This window comes from Phaethon lepturus, unplaced genomic scaffold, assembly GCF_000687285.1.
Source record: "Phaethon lepturus isolate BGI_N335 unplaced genomic scaffold, ASM68728v1 scaffold52341, whole genome shotgun sequence".
Taxonomy (NCBI): domain Eukaryota; kingdom Metazoa; phylum Chordata; class Aves; order Phaethontiformes; family Phaethontidae; genus Phaethon; species Phaethon lepturus.
The window spans coordinates 30532-47174 of record NW_010519489.1 but is presented as its reverse complement, the minus strand read 5'-3'; the positions used below and the strand labels follow the sequence as shown (position 1 = coordinate 47174).

General features: G+C 36.0%; 1 protein-coding gene across 1 annotated transcript in view; it reads left to right on the top strand.

Moving 5' to 3' along the window:
• Window positions 1–605: 605 nt before the first annotated feature.
• SMEK1 (SMEK homolog 1, suppressor of mek1 (Dictyostelium)) overlaps window positions 606–16643 on the top strand; it is a gene marked incomplete at its 5' end in the record, with an annotated part of 36192 nt that continues 20154 nt past the window's right edge. The window contains 3 exons of the mRNA XM_010297045.1: window positions 606–661; window positions 10630–10728; window positions 13233–13850. Of these exons, the coding sequence (XP_010295347.1) occupies window positions 606–661; window positions 10630–10728; window positions 13233–13850 (773 nt within the window). The remainder of the gene's footprint in view (window positions 662–10629; window positions 10729–13232; window positions 13851–16643) is intronic.

Here is a 16643-nt window from a genome sequence, read left to right as displayed (position 1 = left end):
CATGTGTTAACACTAATGCTTATGCAAAAGGAAGGGCAAGAAAACCCAGACATGAGAATGGAATTGCTGTTCTGTGTCTTAAATCAGTATAAGCTGCTGTGAAACCATTGCTCCTCTGATTATCATGTATGAAGTTTTTTGGTACTGGCAGTCACAATGGTTGCCACTGTAAGCATTAGTTTCTAGCTGTGTTTTCCAGCAAACTAATATAAGTGTTTTAGCTAAACTTCAAGAACAAATACTACATGGTTAGCAAATTTTGTACAAAAGAACCATAGGTGATGTAAAGAATGCAGTTGTGATGCGTTTTGTGTGCTGATTTTTGCAGACTTTAGTCTCTAAAATTTTCTGTGGAAAAGCCATTACTTACAATAAGAAAGAGATTAAAAATCCAGTCCTCAAAACGCTCTTGAACATTCCGTACTATGTGAACAGTATCTTTGAAGGAAAAATTAAATATAAAGCTGTAGGATACGGGTTTAACAGGCTTGTTGTTGGGAGGAAAGGTGTTAATACCTACAGTCATAGGAAAGAGTCATCAGAAAATTCACGTTGAGGTTGAAATTTTAGTACACATGTAAATAAGTGGAACTTTTGTTTTCTAGGCTCTCTTCTTTTGGAGTCCAAAATTAACCCGAACACTGCGTACCAGAAGCAACAGGTAAACATACTTTTTTCCCCCCGCTCTCATGTTTAAAGGCAGGTCCTTGAACTTCAGTAATACAGTAATTTTTTGCCTCTATTGCAAATTATATTGTATGTTCTTGTACCAAAAAATAGGAGGCAAAGTAGTTCTCAACATTTTTGTACATTTCATGAATCATTTGTGTTATTTCTCTCTGGTTTTTTGTGATGTTATATAGATAATTTGTACTCTGCTTTACAACAAAAAATGTGTTGGGAGTGATGGGCAAAGCATAGGTGTGAAAACCACAAAGTAGCTGAGGTTCCTGAGAATTATCATCTGGCTTTTTTCTTCTTTATATTTCAGATACTACAACTTTCAATATATTTTATTTAAGAGAAGACTAGAAGGTTTTAAAGCTATTTACATGTTTACCTTTGTTTGGCTTTTACTTGGAAGATGGATATGGGTTACTACTGCTTCAGAGCATTCTGTATACATAAAAGCAGCTTCTCACCTCCAGTTTGCACCTTGCTTCAATTATTTAAGCCATAGATTGTGAGCCCCAAAAGAATGCTACTGAGATGGATGAGAAGTGAATTGTAGGTCTTGCACTTTGTTTGCTGTTCTTATCTCACGGATGCTGAGAATTAGAGGTTTCTAAACCCTTAAAGGTGTAGAAATGCTGAACCAGATTGTATTTTGTTGCCTGTCTGGTCAGCTCAGACTTGCTAAAATCCTGTCAGGTACAGGTGATGTGTTGAAACACTCTTGGGTCTTCAGCTTTAATAGTTTCTTATAAGTGTAGACATACTGTAATTTTGCTCACGGGCAGTCCCAGTGGTTGTGTGGCTGCAGCTTGTGTGTTAAACTGAATGGGGAGAACCAGTCTGGGTAAAAAATATCCTTCCTTGGAAAATGTAACCTGTGTTTCCTCCTTGATATAATTAATCATGCACCATATAAACTGTCTGTACTGAACAACTGGTAAGGCCAATGTGGAATGGAGAATCAACTGCAGGGAGTAAGAAAGGACAAGACCAGCAAAAATGCTAAGCAAACTAACTCTTACTTACAATCCTGACTAGCTTGAGGTCATGGTTCTATGATAGAGTAGCTTGAGCTTTAGAACTGCTAAAATGACATTGAATATTTCACAGCTCTATTGCATAAAGTGGTCATCTAGTATAAACTTGCTTTACTGGTTCAAAACTGTTCAACGAGCATTGAGGGCTGAGCTTTGTATCAATAGGCTTTATACCAGATCAAACATGAAGTATACTAAAGTAGGCATAAAATTGTAAGATGAGTGCAAACCACGACACATGCTTGTCGGTACAACAGCATTTTGTTTTTGTGCTCATTGCTACTCTGGGTCAGACATATTGTAATCTAGCACTGCACGAATCCGATACTGGTGATTATTTCTCTAACCATGTTTTCACAAAAATATTAAACATGAATCTGTCGTGTTAGAACAGCACTGTACATTTTCTGTGCTGAAGAAGGAAAAATGCTGGTCTTGAAGCTTTCAAACGCTGCATAGACAGAAATTTATATTTGCAGGTGGATTGTTCATATTATTTAAGTGAAGCAGTCTCTAATAGAGATTGAATGTAGGGCTCCACTCTGAGCCTTAGAAATAACCAAATCTTTCTTGGTGTGTGTATTAATCCTACTTTGTAGCACATACTTGTTCAGGTGAAGCCTACTTATCCTTGCCCTTAGTAATAGGCAAGTTCAGAGTTTAAACCTGATTCCATATAAGCCAAGTGTGGAGCTTAGCAGCTGAAAGGGAACAATTGCTTCTTTCCAGCTCTGCTCATAGAACCTGAACTGCCTAAACTCACTAAACCACAAGAAAATCAACTTGGTACTCCAAATGCCTCTTCAAAAACTGGTGACTCTCTACATCAGCAGAAGTTTGAAGCCACCTCACACAAGATCCATTTGTGGAACTGTGGGATGGAAGAGTGAGCAAGATCTTTCCTTTTTGGCTGCAGAATGCCACTTAAGTCACCTCAGCTACTAGTGAAATTGCAGCCTGAGGTGGAAGACTTGCTTTCGAGTTTGCCTGCAGTTGTCAGTTGTGCTCATAAAATTTCAAGAAAATTCTCGCACAAATGTAAGACTTAACACTGGAAAGTTACTTTCAAGTTCTATCGTCTTACCAGCCTTTTATCTCAAAATTTTGTTTTGAGGGTGAACCTCCATTCCATTTTAAAGGGGTAAATAGCAGTATGTCTGTTTTTACTGTGACATTACTTAGCATGTGGCTTGTGAGCACTTCACATATTTAATGGGATAAGTGGATGAGTTCTGACTTTTATCTAGGCTGACATGAGGCTTGTAAGAAGAAACAAACTTTTATTGGACCAACTAATAGGTGGTTGGAAGGAAGGATAGATGTGTGATAGATAAGCTCTTAGTGGAGCTTGCTATGCCAGTTGCTTTGGGTTCTTAAATGAGCCCATAGATACCTTTGTGATAAACAGTGGAGTTCTTCCACTGGTGAAAGAACCTTGGACCTATGCTGCACTGTAAGTGCCAGTGTGAAACAGATTGCATAATTTGTGATATCAACAATTCATGAGACAATCTCGGGGTATTAATATGTATATTTTAAAGATAACTGTCACAGCTTAGATCATTATTTGTTAAAATAATACTGTGAAGACCTGAGTACAAGTTTGCCTTGCTGCCTCTGTTCTTTTGGCATGTAAAACATCCATGGAGACTACCAAAAATGGGCGGGGGGGATCAATAAAACAAAAACCAACAAAAAAACCCCACCCAAAACCAAACCACCACCAAAAGCCATACCCTGTGAACCTGAGATTTGAGTAAAATTTTTGTCAGATTTTCTGTTTTACATTTCTTGGGGTTTAGGATTGAAAGCAATTTCTGCCCTTTGCCCTTTATTGTGGATTAGTCAGATCTCTGTGTGCACGTAAATGTTGATCTAATTGGTGGTAGATACAACTGTCTGCTTTTCCGTTTGGAGAGGAGGAATACTTGGCAGATCTTGAGACCTGCTCGGGGACTCATTTTTCATACATCAACACGGTCCTGAGATACTTCAGCTTGCACAATCTAGTCCCCAGCCTTCCCAGACTTACCTGCCATCTAGAGGTTTGAAATAATTTCTTGAAGCATGAAATAGATAGGCAGTCTTTTAACTACCCCTTCACTAGTCAGATAAATTAGATTAGTTTTTCTGTCACAATGAAGAGTCATTTTTCTTCTGTGCATTCAGAAAGAAAGATAGGTCTATGTATCTGATTCTGTAATGGAATTGCTACCAGTGGAAGTTTTTTGGATGCTCTGAACCATGTACTTTCTGGCAAACTCATGCTTACTTACACTAGAACTAGAAGGAAGGAATCCATCTGAGGAAAATAAACTAGAAAGAAAACAACTTGAGAAACTAATGTCCTGTGGCTCAGGAAAAAGAACTAATACTTCTCATGTTAAGATACTATTTGTAGGCAGCAGATTTCTTCTGAAAAAGCAAAATGTGCATCAGTACAGCCACTCGCCCTCTGGACTTGTATTCCTGTTTAGGGCTATATGTTAAGTTTTAATGGTATTCTTATTTTAAAATGTTACAGTAATGGTCCTATAACTTTGATATGGAATATACTGGATTTAATTATAGGTAAGTAGCACACAGCTTAAAAGAAAATTTTGTTTAGTAAGTGGAATTTAATTATGCTATGGGTTGCTGGACCACACATAGAATACTTAATTTTCCTTCTTAATATACCAGTAAAGGTAGAAGACATTTTAATTGTGATGTCCTGGTGAAGTCAGTTTACACACTTCAATCAATGCCCTGTTTTTTATGTTGGTTCTTTTTAAAAGGCATTAAAATGACACAATTTCAAAATGTGCTGACAGAGGTGCTGTTCTTAAACAAGTGATCCTTATTCAGAAAATGAGTAATTGCACTAGTATTTTAGGACAACACATGTCTTCCTATGCAACCTTAAAGGGTAAATAAACTATATATATGTAGCATTTATCTAGGGAGGAAGCTGATACGGGTGTGGACTGGAATATATACTTTTCAATATACTTTGGCAGTGCTTTAGCAATAGAACAGTAAAGACATAGCCTCAACTTTACTTTAGATATACCCATGTACATCCTGTAACTGAGTGATGAAGTATGTATTGCATCCCTTTTTGTGCCTAAAGCAAGGAAGACTTGAATTGCTTACAGCTTCCAGCTACAAAGTCTTGCCTCTGCACTAGAAACTTTGGTGTCTCGTGTCCTCTGCTTTTGCAGTCCCTTTTTCAGTTCCTCACAAGAATATAAAACTTAAATTCATCCAGAGTACTGTCTACAAGGTATGTAGCTTGAAGGTGGCAATCCTTCAATGATTGAGAGCAGACGTATTAATAACAAAACTAAATTTTGAAGAGGTCCAGAAAGGCACTGGCAGAATGCTCAGAGAAGATGAACTCCTACCCTCGCTGTCAAGACGAGTGAGCCAACAGTGAAACTGTTTCAATAAAATTTGTGCCTATGGTAGCTAAGGTAGTAAGGAAAAACATGTGGTTTTGTGGGCTGAGGGGAGAAACAACGGGAGTGACCGCTGTTGGTTTTCAGGGGGGGATTGGTTTATCCATTTTAAATTACATGTTCCTTTATCTTTGTGCGTGTTTTCCTGTGAAATGTAATTTTTCTGATGTTTCTGGGTATGTTCACTAGGCCAGTGAGTTGAGGTTCTGTTATAGAACTAATAAACTGATTTTATTCTATGTGATTCATGGGAATGCAGCTGTGAAATAGCTAACTGAAAATTCACATATGATGATTGAGCTTCATAGAAGCTAATACAATACATTTTGCCAAAAGACTGAGTGTGCCTTTGATATGTTATTCCAGTTTTTGGGATAACTTGTTAGCGTGTCCATATATCCAGGTTCTAGGTGAGCAAATGCCCAAAACCAAATGCAGGATTGAAACTTTATATTACATTACTGGGGTAGGGTTTTTTAACTTGAAGATTCTGCCACAACCTACCACGATAACTATATATACTGAACTTCAAAAAACTGGGTAGTGCCAGTAATTTATTTCATAAGCACAAAGCTGCTTATGAAACTGTACTTTTTGACTGCAAATAATTAGCTACCAAGATGCTGAAAGGTGGCTTAGCATGTCCAGGGAAGTGTCTGTAACTAAACAATGTAAGGGCTTAGATAGGGAAGGCTAGCAACCAGTCAGTCCAAGAGGGGGAGGAACAACCTTCTTCTGTTGAACTTCCAGTGGGGGCCAGGAAGGTGTCATAGGCCTAAATCGTTTGAGAGCTAGTAGGAAGAGATTAATTAGCTTTTTAAGATAGAAAGCAAGAATTTATGAAAGATCTATCTAATTTGGGGGATCACTACTTCTTGAGAGTAGCTTAAATCTCATAGGGATGTCAAGAGAATATTTTGGAGCTAGAGAAAAGACTAGTATTCTCCCTGGAAGTGAACACCAGTGAGAGGGCAATGTCAAACAATACAAGTTTTCTGAATTTTATCACATTAGGAAAGAAAACTTAAAATCAATTTTACAGCAGAATCAAATCTGGACTACTAGTTGCTCTGAAATCCTTCATTGTGAAATCCCATGGCTTGCTTTTGGAGAGTGTATGAATGCTCTATAACACATCTGCTAATCAGCTTGCTAATAGTTAAATAAAACTGATGTAATGTCTAATAAAAGCGTGACTTCTGTGTTATGGCAAGAACTTGAGACTGACAGTGTGCATTCAACAACCTTTCTATTAAGGAAAGTAAGCCTTTTGAAAATTATTTTTAAAAGTGAGGAGAAATCATATGGTAGATACTAAGCCCTCTCCATCTAAGTACAACTGCTACTGCTTGCTGGCTTAAACTATTGCAGTAGTATTTTTGAAGATTAGCTTCTTAAGAATGAAAAGCTGGAGCACACAGTAGTGCTTCCTTGAAAATCCTTACCTAACCAGAACTTGCTCCAGCTGGGCTTGATGCAGCCAACACTTGAGACAAGCAGCAAAGAAATGCCCAATTGTATTCTGAAGTTTTGCCTCTGGCTGTATCTTTATAAGGATAAGATTGCAAAAAGTTAGCCATTGGTACAAATGATAAATACCTCTTGAAGAGAATGTTAAATGCACAGGTCTTCTAGAAGGAGGCCATGCTCAGAATTTTTGCTTAAAATTAAGGATTCCTCATTGTATCTGAGCAGTCATAATGAACAATAATATGAAAGAAGACAAATTTATATAAATGGTGTTAGGGAGACAGCAAATTTTGTATGGGCTAGGGTAGTGATGACGCATCCAGCTGTCACCATTGTCAAAATATTTCTTTGCAAAGCAGCAAATTATTTTCAAATTCAGAATAAGATTGTGAACTCTGTATAAGTAGTTTCCTGATTGTCATCTTATTTTAAAAAACTTTTGCCAAGAACTCTTAACGCATCTTGAAAAATGTGAGGAGCTAGAATGCTAGGATTCTTGCAGAGCACTCAGTAGAAAAGCCTTCAATGATAAAACATTTATCCATGTTTATGACTCAGTTCACACAACGTAGCTATAATGTAATACTGCAGTTTCACAATTTAATTGTGTTAAACAACAAACTAGATAAGACCAAGTTTTAGATGTTTGTTTTGGTCATCCCATCCAGCTCTTTGTCTGGAGGCTAATGTTAATGTAATGCAAAAAAAGGTTATGTTTTTGATCAAACTGAGCCAAAACTGCTTTTATGAATCGTATAAGATTGAAGATTTTATGTTCATAGAGAGGTAATGTGCAAGACTTGGCTCCTTACCTCTCTAACCAATAGCTACTGTTACTAAGTGTATTTATTCACACTCCTGCTTTCCCTTGGAAGGGAGGAGGCAGTCTTGAGAAATTTCAATTCATTTTGGAGTTGCAAGAAGTAATGTTTGGCATTTGGAAGCAACAGATAGTCCTATTCTATAGCTGAGAGATCCAGAGTAGTTAGTGGATTCAAATTACGCTGAGGAGTTTTCAGATCAAACACACAGAGAGATTCCTTTAAATAAAACAAGCAAAAATTAGATTTTTATTCATGTTTTTTTTATCTTTAACTGTATCTAGAATTTCCTTCAGTCACTTCTTCTTACATGTGTAAGTCTTGTACTGCTCTTCTTTTTGATGATTATAAGCTTTTGTAGGATTAAGAAAATGAAATTACATTAATAAGTGCCTGCATTTAACAATGAATTTAAACTTTGACTGAACTGTATGTTATGCAACAGTGTGAAGTGCTTTTCTCGCTTTGTTTCATGTTCTCTTTTTAAAAACTCTTTCAGACAAGAAAGGATGTACAAACAGTGCTCTTACAAGATCCAGAGAGTAGCAATCGATAGCTTTATGTTGAGGCATTAATATTAATCTATAATATGAAATTCTTGTGTGATAAGAAAACAGATAACTAATCAGTTGAAATTGTTAATGTTGGCAAATGGAGAATACTTTTTGAATATTAATAAACCAAACTTGAAGATTATTGTTCTGCTGCTCAAATAACTTTCCAGCAGTTTTTTGTTTTGCTTTCCAAAGAAGAAACAATTAAAAAAAAAATTGGAATGTGTAGAAGTAAAAAAATACTGTCTGAACTTCCATGTATGATAGTAGATGACCTTGTTTAATGAGAACAATTGCTATACTATGGCTAAATACACTTCTGTACATCTGTGACTATAGTTTTCAAAAGCAGCTTTACCTTTGTGTCTTCCCTTTCATTTTTCCTGTGCCTGCCTTCCTCCCTCCATCCTTCTTATCCCCAGAGGAAAAAGACAGACACACATATCTTTGTCCAATGCTGAATTTTATTCAGAGACTTAGAGCTTTTATCTATTCAACTTACTGCAGTTAATGTAAATAACACTGTCCTTACTTGTTCTCTTTTAGTGATTTCCCTATCCGTTAGTCATATTCTTTATAGAGAAGAAGATATAATTTGATCTTTGTTTGGAAATGGCTTGCTTGGAAATCTAACCACTTTCACTTAAGTGGAAATTAATTAGATAGGAATATTGCAAATTCTGCTAGGATCTACTTAAGATTTAGTGTTAGGGTGGTGGTTTTTTTCAGTTAAGTAAGTGCAACTCAACGGGAAGCTAATGAGACAGTGGCCTTGAAAATTACTGCAGCATAAATACTAATTGCAGAGGTTAATGTATTAGGTTTTGAACTCAATACATACAAGGAATACTACAGTAAGGTACATACTGTTTTTAAAAGATGGTAAAAAAAGCACAACTTTTTTTTTTTAACCTTCCCTTTCTAAATTTTTGTAAACTGCTATTTTTCTTACTCTACAGGAGTCAGCAGTACTAGGTGCTGTCAATCTGTTATTACCAGAGTATTTGCACCGTGACCTGTCTTGTAGAGAATAAACTATTAATTGTGACTTTCTTCTTCCTTTTGTATTTTGGAGGTGGTCTTCCTAAATCCCTTTCTTCTGTGTACCACCTCTTCCTCAACCCTTTGGAAAAGGAAAAGGTAAACTATTTGCCATTTGCAAGGTAAAGCCATTAGTGCCTCTGAAGCAGTATAGCTGCTCTGGTAATGGCAAATTGATTATATTATATTGCTTGACTGAATCCTAATGGAGCTAGCTGATTGTGCTGTTTAGATTATAGTTTAGTTTAAGGAGTTTTCTAGTAAGTGCATATTGAAATCTGAATGTAAGATTTCTCTTTATCGTCTATGTTCATTTTAATATTTGAAATAAATTAAGCCTAATTAATAAACTGTCTTAAACTATATGAATGTCTGGCAACTTACAGTGCTTTCACAAATATTTGAAATTAATTCCTGTGGGAATAATCAATATAAGCAAGATATATACTAATGAAGCAAAAATACTCTTTATTTTATGGTTCTTATTGAAATAAAAGTACAAAAATTCTCATGTTTCTTGTCCTAGTGAGTAAACGCATGTTTTAGCACTGAACTGAAATAATGCAGTTTCATGGGGCTATATATATTTAATGTGGCTATATTTCAGCTAGCTGTTATAGGAGGACAAAACACATTTAAAATAAAACTTGATTCAATATGTAAATAATGCAGATTGTATGTTCCTCTCTTTCGTGTTTAATTCTCACAGTTATTTAGTAGCATTTAGTTATGTCTGTAAACTACTGTGTCAAATACCTTATCAGTGTGGGATATTGCTGTTTGCAGCATCAGCTTCCACTTCCATATATTGTTTTTCCATGCAGGGAAAAACGAGGGCTCTGATAAACTCTTAAACTATTCTAGCAATTAGATGAGAGCTTAAGTGTCTGGGTAGTAAACATAGCTAAGCACGGTTTCAACTAACTTCTAGAAATCTAGGGCAAAACTTCCTTTCAGAGTTGTAGTTTGGAATGAGTAAAAAAGGTGTGTGTGGTTCAGTGTAACAGGTGTGCATACTCTTAGGCAATTAACTGTGTGCATATTTAAGTTTCTGTTCTTGTTTAAAGTTTGTAGGCATGTTGGGGCTGCTTTTTAAGCAACTGTTCTGTGCATTAGCACAGTACCTTCTGGTTCCTATAAAAAAATGAAAAAAATTATTGTAACTTGATGCTACAAAAGATGTGCAGTTTTATGTGGTCCAGTTGAAACAGAGTTTTTAAAAAAAAAAAAAACACACAAAACCCTGTTGCTTTTTTTACCATATTTTATCAGGTGATGCACTGAGGTAGAAGTACATATCCTAGATCAACCTTTTTGAGATTTACAATATTATGGTCACATGAATTAAGGACTAAAATTTTCAGTATCTTTCTGGAACTTTCTTGTTCTGGTTTATGCAGAAATATTTTTAATTCTAAGAATCTCAGAATGTATAAAAATCGTACAAAGTATGATGATTGTTTGTTGTAATGCTGTCCTATCATAATTAGGTGTCAAGCTGTTTTTATTTTAAAATTCTGTTCTTGAAACACTATTCAGGTTTGTAAAATCTGAAATACATTGCCTGAAAATACTCTTCCTCTCTTTAAAGGATACCTTGATTGTGTGGTCTGAAGCTGAAAATTATGATTTGGCACTTAGCTTTCAAGAAAAAGCAGGATGTGATGAAATATGGGAAAAAATATGTCAGGTAAGTTTGATAAATGTAAGATTGAGACACCTAAATCATCTTAGTATTTGTATTCAGTATTCTTAGGCTGTTCTAAGAGCTAAATCTGATAGAAAGTAAAAACTATCATCTTAGCCACGTCTCCCAAATTTTGCATGTTTGAGTTTGGAAAATCTTCTCCTTCCTCCAGAAATTTGATATGAACTTAAACTGGGGGGTTGGTGTCAAACAGTTTCAGGTCTTTTTGCTTAGCATAACTTTTTAGTTCTGTTATCACACAAGGAAGTTTAGTTCAAAATGAGTGCTTAAAAACTTTCATAAAAATTAATTTCATCATTAAGTTTTCCAGGTTGGCAAAAAGGGAGAAGGATACCTGTCCAAAGTTTTGTTGTAGGGAGAAGAATGCATGTGAGCTCTTAGTGAATTTCATTATGTGTTTCTCATGGAGTTAACCATAACTTATTCACATTTCTCTTTCTACCTTTCTCATTCTTCTCTTTCTCTTATCTTGTTTTTCTCTTTCAGGTGAGGGGAACGCTGAGTTTCCCAACGGAACTTTTTTCATTTTTCATTTCATTTCATTTCAAATTTACACATTTTTTTCTGTGTAAATGTGACAGTATGCTTCTCTGGACTGTCAGGATATGAAAGACTGATCTGGTAGTTGCAGTAGGGGATAGCTCTATCCCTGTGTTATCCTCTCAAAGCTATAGTTCTTACAGTTTAAAGAAATCAAACAATTTATATGTAGCATGTACATATTTTAATATGTGCTAATTAACTTATGTTTTACCACTATGACCGAATGACTACATAGTTACTGAATCGGTATAGATTTTGGATAGCATTTGGTCAGGTATTAACTGTTGACCAATACCCAAAAGCATGTAGCCAATATATTCACTGATGTTAGTTCAATTTGTCAGTTCCTGTTTGGGTTTTTTCTTCCATTCCGAGCATTACAACTTTTCTTAATTTCTGTGCTATATTGGGTGGGATTTCCCTAAATTTGTCTAATTCTCTCTCTGTGCTGTCCTTCTCTCTGTGCTTTCTCTTTCTGTTCTTAACAGACTTCAGCTCTCTCCGCTCTCTTCTGGAGTTTGTTCTCATGGATTTCAGAAATAAAGCAAAAGAAATCTGGTTTCATAATTGCATGTGTGTAGATCATTCGTTTTTTTAGGAATGAGACTTTTGAACAGTTTACCACTTATGTAAATAAGTACAGAAACATTTCCAGGAACCTTAGGAGCGAAAGGACCAAAAGTTGGGGACAGAAACAAAATGGGGGAAAGGGGAAATTGTGTTCTTGGGAAACACCCAGATAAGAAGCCCAGCTTCCTCAGCCTCATATAAAGATCTAATATTTTTGTAAGAAACCAGTGTCTTTACTTCCTGTTTTGAGGCCATGCTATTGTATTTGTGTCTAGTGTACTTTCAAGATCTTAAGCTTCCTCAGTCACTAAAGCTTCTTCTTCGAAAACTTAGATACCACTTATATTGGAAGTTGTTGCTGATGTATAAGCAGAACAGTATGTGGATTTTAACAGCGTTCTTGATTTTAATCTATGTATAGGCTTGCTGTTATCCATGAAGAATTATTTCTCCCAGATTTTTTTTTTGCTGATTTTTCAGCATTAAAGAGAACAGTACTTTCTGTTGTTCTGCACAGCAGTGTCTTTCTGGATTTGATACATCAGACTCCAAGCAGATACTACAATTAAAATGTCATTAAAGCTGAAACACGCTCGTGCCCAAGCATCTGTCCCTTTTTTTTTCCCGCTAGTGTGTACTTTCCGCAGTTTCCTCGTTGTATCTCTAAAGAGATCTTTGCACCTTGTTTTTCTGACAGCTACAGGCTTCCACTGCTTTCTTGTTAATGTTAGTTTGGGGTTTTCTTAAAAGGGTAATCTGTGCCTCTGTCGAGTATTTAGAAAGTACATAGTAACAGATTGTGACTTGCAGCTCTCCAGAACTGAAAACAACCATTAAATTAACAAGACTGGCCTCTCTACTCTGTTTGAGGTAGCAGAAGCTTTGAAAAGTGTCAAGAGCAGTTAAATAGCCTATACATAAATGTTTAAAGCTGTCACTGCACTGATGTAATACTGGTTTGCATTTGAAAAATCTGTCTGCAGAGAATAAAGCTGGAAATAAGTAGCTTAGCTCGGTAGTCTCTTAAAAAGTTGTTGTCCATACCAGTAATTATGAATTTCCTTTTTTATTTGAACTACTCCGAAAACTCAGCTTTTTTCTTTATTCTTCCTCCTTTTTATAGAAAACAAATAGAATTAGGTATCTAATGTAGAAATAATTTTGTAGAGCCTTCTGTTGGAAGAAGTCTTTTCATTATCTCCTATTTTCCAAACCAGTCGTACTCAACATCTGACTTACATTTGCACTATTTTGGCCATACAAAAGTGTCTGGACAAAGAAAAAGTGTGTGACATTTGAAATGGTATTTTTTTAAAAAGCATTCAAGTAGCAGTAAACATTAAACACTATTTTGAGCACATCTTATTTTGTAGGTTCAAGGCAAAGACCCTTCTGTCGATATTACTCAGGACCTTGTTGATGAATCTGAGGAAGAACGTTTTGATGATATGTCATCACCAGGTCTAGAATTGCCATCCTGTGAATTAAGTCGACTAGAAGAAATTGCAGAACTTGTGGCATCTTCACTGCCTTCACCATTACGTCGTGAAAAACTCGCACTAGCACTGGAAAATGAGGGCTATATTAAGAAGCTCTTAGAAATTTTTCATGTGTGCGAAGACTTGGAAAACATTGAAGGACTACACCACTTATATGAAATTATCAAGGGAATTTTCCTTTTGAACAGAACTGCACTTTTTGAAGTCATGTTTTCTGAGGAATGTATAATGGACGTAATTGGATGCCTAGAGTATGATCCATCTTTATCACAGTCTCGGAAACACAGGGAATTTCTGACTAAAACGGCAAAATTTAAAGAGGTGATTCCTATATCTGATCCAGAGCTGAAGCAAAAAATACATCAGACATACAGAGTACAGTATATTCAAGATATGGTCCTACCCACTCCCTCAGTTTTTGAGGAGAATATGCTATCAACACTTCATTCTTTCATCTTTTTTAATAAAGTGGAAATAGTTGGTATGTTACAGGTAAGTCAGAATTTCACAATCTCTACTTGTTCTTGGGCAGAGAAAGTTGGAAAATTTTTCTTGGAAAGCTTGAGGTGCTTCGGTGGAACCTTCACTTCTGTGATTCTGAAAGTCATTTTGAATATGACATAAAAGGCATGGATTTGAGTACTGAGCTGTTAAATATACGTTCTTAAATTTCAGATTTTTGGACTAGATTCTCTAACTGATTTAAATGGAGCAAACATATATAGAATCCTGAATGAGGATTGTTTGGAATGAATAGTACTGTTTGTGTTTTGAAGGGTTGATTTTGTTAGGGGTTTTTTTTCCCCTGTGTTTTGAGACCTTTAGGCACTCCAACTAAGGATAATTTTTGTCATGTTACCATGAGAAAAAAAATCAAATTACTTCACCTAAATTTCACAAATATAAACTCATACCAGGATATAACTGTTTCTAATTTTGAAGTAAATTAAATTAGTTGTTTGCAAAGTACATGTTCAGAACATAACATTGCCTTAGGTGCTTGAATGTTTTTGTGGTTTGTCTTATAAGTCTCTAAATAATATTGCTTGGAATTACCAGTTTTTCATTACATATGTCTTACTGCAAATGTAAAGAGATTATATGATGCTTTAGATATCTTGCCTACGTGTCTTAAGTATTCGGCATTGACCCATGAACTTTTCTGAATTGTGTACAAATAGGTGACACATCTCTGTAATGGGAGCTTCATAAAGCTTTCAGCTAACTCAAAGTGTTAGAGCATTTGTGTTTTGGTTTGTAGAAGTTAGTTATCTTAATTCTCCTAATGTTTAATAAATGAATAGTCACTGTCTTTATAGGGGCTATCTGACTCCGAGAAATGGACAAAGTGCTAGATGCTACTGATAAGTTAATAATTTTTATCTTCAGTTGAATCTCAGAATGTACCCTTTCATTTAATTTCAAGGAAAATGCAGCAAAGTAGAGTGAAAATTCCTTTTGCAAGCTCATATGACAATTCATTGTCAAAACTAGGGCTCCTGACTTTTCGTCCGCCACACTCAGTTGATCAGAATGTTGAGATTATTTAATCCATTGTGTTGAATCTTTAATCTATCATGTCCACACATGGAATATTTGATAGGCAGCCAGATGTGTGAGACATCACCCGGGCCTGGCAGCTGAGCCATGTGCCTTGTGGACAGACCATCGCTTATTGGAGCAGCCACTGGAGGCCTGGTGGAAAACCTGAGGCATCATCAGTAGTACTAGACCCCAGTTTATGCCCAACTGAACCAAACTCTTCATGTCTGTATGTGTGTCCTTGAAAAACAAAGTCACAAATGTGTATCTGAAAGAGTCAGAAGGCCTTAATTGTTTTGGAGTGGACAATTTGAGAAAACTTACAAGTCTAACTTTGAGAGAATGCTGAAAAAAATTCAGTTAAAGAGCCTCAACTTGAGTATCCAGTATGACTAGTATCTCTAAAGTATCTTGATCTCTTTGCAAGGGTTGCTAAAAGCAAAGTCCTGAGGATGATACATTTTGGCTTGAGGAGGAGTAGGGGAAGAATTATTTAAGAGTCTTGGTGTCAGCGGCTGATTCTTGAAAGGGATCTTGAACTTTGAAAAGGAACCTGGGCAAGGAGAAAGGGGACCTGATCCTGCAAAATCATTAAGAGTGTGTTTACCAGAAATCCCAAGGTAACTTGATCAAGGACTAGTGGCCGATTGCTTTCCTTTTTTCTGTCTCCTACAACCTGTGTTGTGTTAATAGAAGTAGGGTAAGCTTGGGTTAGAATATCAAGGTTTAGTGTGGTTGAGAAACTTGTTAGTTGCAGTTACAGTTGACATAGAAGCTCAGATCAGATTTTGATTTGTTGTGTAATCGCAAGATTCTGAACCTTATCTTCACTTCTGTTGCTGTTGTCTGTGCTTGAGAATAAAGTATACTCCCTGTGCAGTGGAGCCAGAAGAATTAGCATTGTGTAACTTTCAAAGTTTGATATGTATTTCAAACTGTTCAAGTGCTTTCTACAGCCTTGAGTAGCCAAGAGTGGTAGCACACAAGGAAGAAAATATATCCTATGCTGTATTACACTTCCAAGGCCTTTCACAGTATAGATCTATAGCATTGAGGGGGAACTCCCTGAGTTTATAAATAAGAGTGTTGGGAATTATTTGACATTGATGATCCATTATTGGTTTTGAGGGAATTAAAAGAGGCTATCACAAATTATATGCTCATTGCATTTCTAAGAGATTAGAAGGCTTGATTGATGGAATGATTTTTCGAGTTCTCACAGTGTAGCTCTAAGCCAAGGTTTGAACCTACTTACCTGGCATTTATTTATTCATTTATTTACAGGGCAATATGTCAGGTTGCACTTTTCTGTAATCTCTGCCTCCTAAAGTCTCATTCTCCCCTTTCCTTTCTCCACCCCCCCATTCCCACAGTCTGTGTAAAAAATGTATGATACTGTTCCTTCTCATTTCTTTAAGCAGAATAAATAATGTTCTGAGAACAAAATTAAAAGACTGCTTTTGTTATTTCATTTCTATAACTAATTCTTAAGGACTTTCTTCCATTATGGTGTGGTGTAACATACATTTCTGTAGCTGGTTGTATCACAGTACTTTGGGGGAGGTTACTAAGATTTAAAGTTGTCTGTAATTGGAGTTCCTGGTATTCATTGTTTTAAATCTTATGAGATCCTGGTGCTCACTAACCTTACGTGTGTACCTAAGAAGCTATTTCTTTTAGAAGTCATTATTAATTGAAGTGTTTCTGGGATGCTTCATGGTAGTTTATTAGAAGCCACGGATG